Source organism: Penaeus japonicus, unplaced genomic scaffold (assembly GCF_977035675.1).
Source record: "Penaeus japonicus unplaced genomic scaffold, GWHDUDI00000001_assembly GWHDUDI00000004, whole genome shotgun sequence".
NCBI classification, from domain to species: Eukaryota; Metazoa; Arthropoda; class Malacostraca; order Decapoda; family Penaeidae; genus Penaeus; species Penaeus japonicus.
The window spans coordinates 3,426,903-3,429,402 of record NW_028234406.1 but is presented as its reverse complement, the minus strand read 5'-3'; the positions used below and the strand labels follow the sequence as shown (position 1 = coordinate 3,429,402).

The 2,500-nt window shown below is 59.4% G+C and overlaps 1 protein-coding gene across 2 annotated transcripts in view; it reads left to right on the top strand.

Annotated features, from left to right (window-relative positions):
• The window catches only part of LOC147471884 (uncharacterized), a 34,564-nt gene that overhangs the window by 30,322 nt on the left and 1,742 nt on the right, over positions 1 to 2,500 (top strand). For both annotated transcript variants that reach the window (XM_086535903.1, XM_086535904.1), the window contains one exon: positions 1 to 2,500. This exon is cut by the window's left edge and continues 440 nt beyond it; it is cut by the window's right edge and continues 1,742 nt beyond it. In XM_086535903.1, the coding sequence (XP_086392029.1) occupies positions 1 to 2,500 (2,500 nt within the window).

Sequence of the window (2,500 nt, the reverse complement as noted above, 5' to 3'; positions counted from 1 at the left end):
TGCCCTCTTTGCCCAGCAGATTACGCTAGTGAGAGCCTTCTCAACGAGCACTTCAAGAGTAGCCACGTGGTAGAGGACTCTGCCGAGGGACCGAACTCTGACCTTTCATCCTCCTCGTCGGATAGTGCCAGGGCTGGTCTCTTCCAGTCCGACTCCGACGTAGCCAAGGCGCCAGTCCGCCAGCGAGCGAATAACAACGCAAGGACCAAACAGGCACGACGGAAGCCCATCTTATGGTGCGTGCGCTGTAAGATCAACAAGTTCGCAACCAAACAAGACTTCGAAACTCACCACGTGGGCCACATCTACGAAAGGAAGGTCCAGGTGCAACTGGTGCGCCTGAGCGCTGCACAGCTGAAGAGGGTCAAGGTGGATTCAGTTCGTGGGAGGAGGTCCTCCTCAGGGTTCAAGCTGAAGCTCCGGATTTCCAAAGTGGGACGTGGACGTGGCCGTAAGCGAAGAGAAGTGCGAATCGTCAGCAACGAGGAGGGCATGAGTGAGAGCCACAACAGCTTAGAAGATCAAGAAGGAACGGAAGCAGAATCTTTAGAGCAGGAAGAGACAGAGGCCGGGGAGGAGGGTGGCATTCCAGAGCGGACAGGGAGCGGTGAGGGTGAAAGTGAGGGTGAAGAGGAAGACGGCTTGGCCTCTGAGGAGGCAGAGAATCAGGAAGAAGGTGATCACTCACCTGGGTATGACGAAGCGAATAGAGACGAGCACCAGGATTACGAGCCGGAGGAGCAGGATTCTAGAGAAGGTCATTCTGGGCAGCAGCAGCAGCAAGACGAAGAGGAAGAGGAAGCGGCTGCTTCATCACACCAAAAAGAGGCACAGGCTGACTACCAGCAAGAGAAGCAAGGGGGCGAACAGGGTGCCGTGGGGACAGCTGAGAGTAGTGAAGGCTTCTCGTCCGACTTCAGCGAGCAGGAGCTTGCCTTCGGAACAGCAGGGCCTAGTGAAGCACCGCCCTCCACGTACCAGCCACAGTTTGAGTCCTTTCCCACCAGCGACTGGTTCAGTGAGTACGAGTCTGGCCCGAGGATAGCTGCAGCCATGGCGGGGGCGACAACGGCCGAGTCTGCCAGCGAGAGCAGCGCCTGGGCGAGCGGCACCGAAGGGGCAGCCAATCCAACGTACACGACCGCCAGCACCCCGCCGGAGAAGGGGGGCTCCAGTCCCCCTGTGAACGGCGGCACCAACGAAGGTGACGGCGAGGATGGCCTGTTCAGCCAGGCCGTCCTGGGGCAGGAGTCCCCCGAGAAGAACGACAGGCAGGGAAGCTTTGAGCAGCTGTGTCTCAACGACTCCTTCTCGAATCAGAATGAGCAGGCAGGCCAGGACCAGTCTGATCAGCAGCAGGATAGTCAGATTCCGTCGTCAGAGCAGCAGCAGCAGCAACAGCAAGCGTCCGGAGTGACGAACGACTTGTTGTCTGAACTGGAATATTTGAACAACAGCGGCCAGGGCTCTCAGGGTGGCCAGGTAGACGGATCCCCTCATAGCGGAGGTCCCTCACCTCACAGCGGAGGACCTGCCACGCCCTCACACCTCAGCTCACGAGGTTCGAATTCTGGGACGCCCACGTCCTCCAGCGGGCACCCGACGCCGCCTCCCTCAGACACGTCGTTCAGGGCGCTGGCCACCAGTCCTCTCACCAGCCCACCTCAAGGGTCCTCGCCAGCTGTAAGAGGACCTACGCCTCCAGCAACATCGCCGTTACAGCAGCAGTTGCAACAGTCCCCTCAGGGCGGCGACCAACAGCAGCAGGGAGGTGTGCCACGGCTAACCATTGCCAACAACCTCATGGCCCCAACAACCAGCACTGCTATGCTATCCACAACGACAAATAGTCAAGTTGGTGTCGGTGGCATGATGTCCCAGTATGGCAACCAGTGGCCGCAGGCTTCTGGCTACACTGGCAGAGGTGGCTATGCTAGTCTAGCTGGCACCAGTATGGCAAATACAAACTTGGGCGCTCCCTTGCGTGCCCCATTACCTCCTAGTGTTGCCATGCCATATCGTCCGAGCCCTCCGCCGCGTGTCAGGGGACGCCCTCCGCTGATGGGTCAGATGGGTCGACCTCCCCTGCACCAAGGACCCCTTCTCCAACCCTCCCGCGGGCCGGGTCGTCCTCCTACTTCTTCTATCCTTCCGCCTCCACTGATGCCTGCGCCAGGGGGGAGGGGTGGAATGATGCCTCCTCTGCAACGGATGCACCAGACCATGTACCCTGGGCAGAGACAGCCCTCCCCACAGCAACAGGGCGCTGCAGGAAAGCGGCAAATGCTGGGCGCAGCAGGCCATTCTCCAAACAAATCAGCACGCCGAGAAGACATCAACGTACCATCTCGACAGAAGGACAATGAGTGTCAGATTATTGCAGTGGCCAATCGCACCGATGGCTTGCCTGTCATTGCCAATGTGCAGGGAGGGTCTGCCGCGCCTGGCTCTCAGCAGCGAGGCAGTAGTAGCACGAGTAGTGGCAGTAGCAACAGCAGCA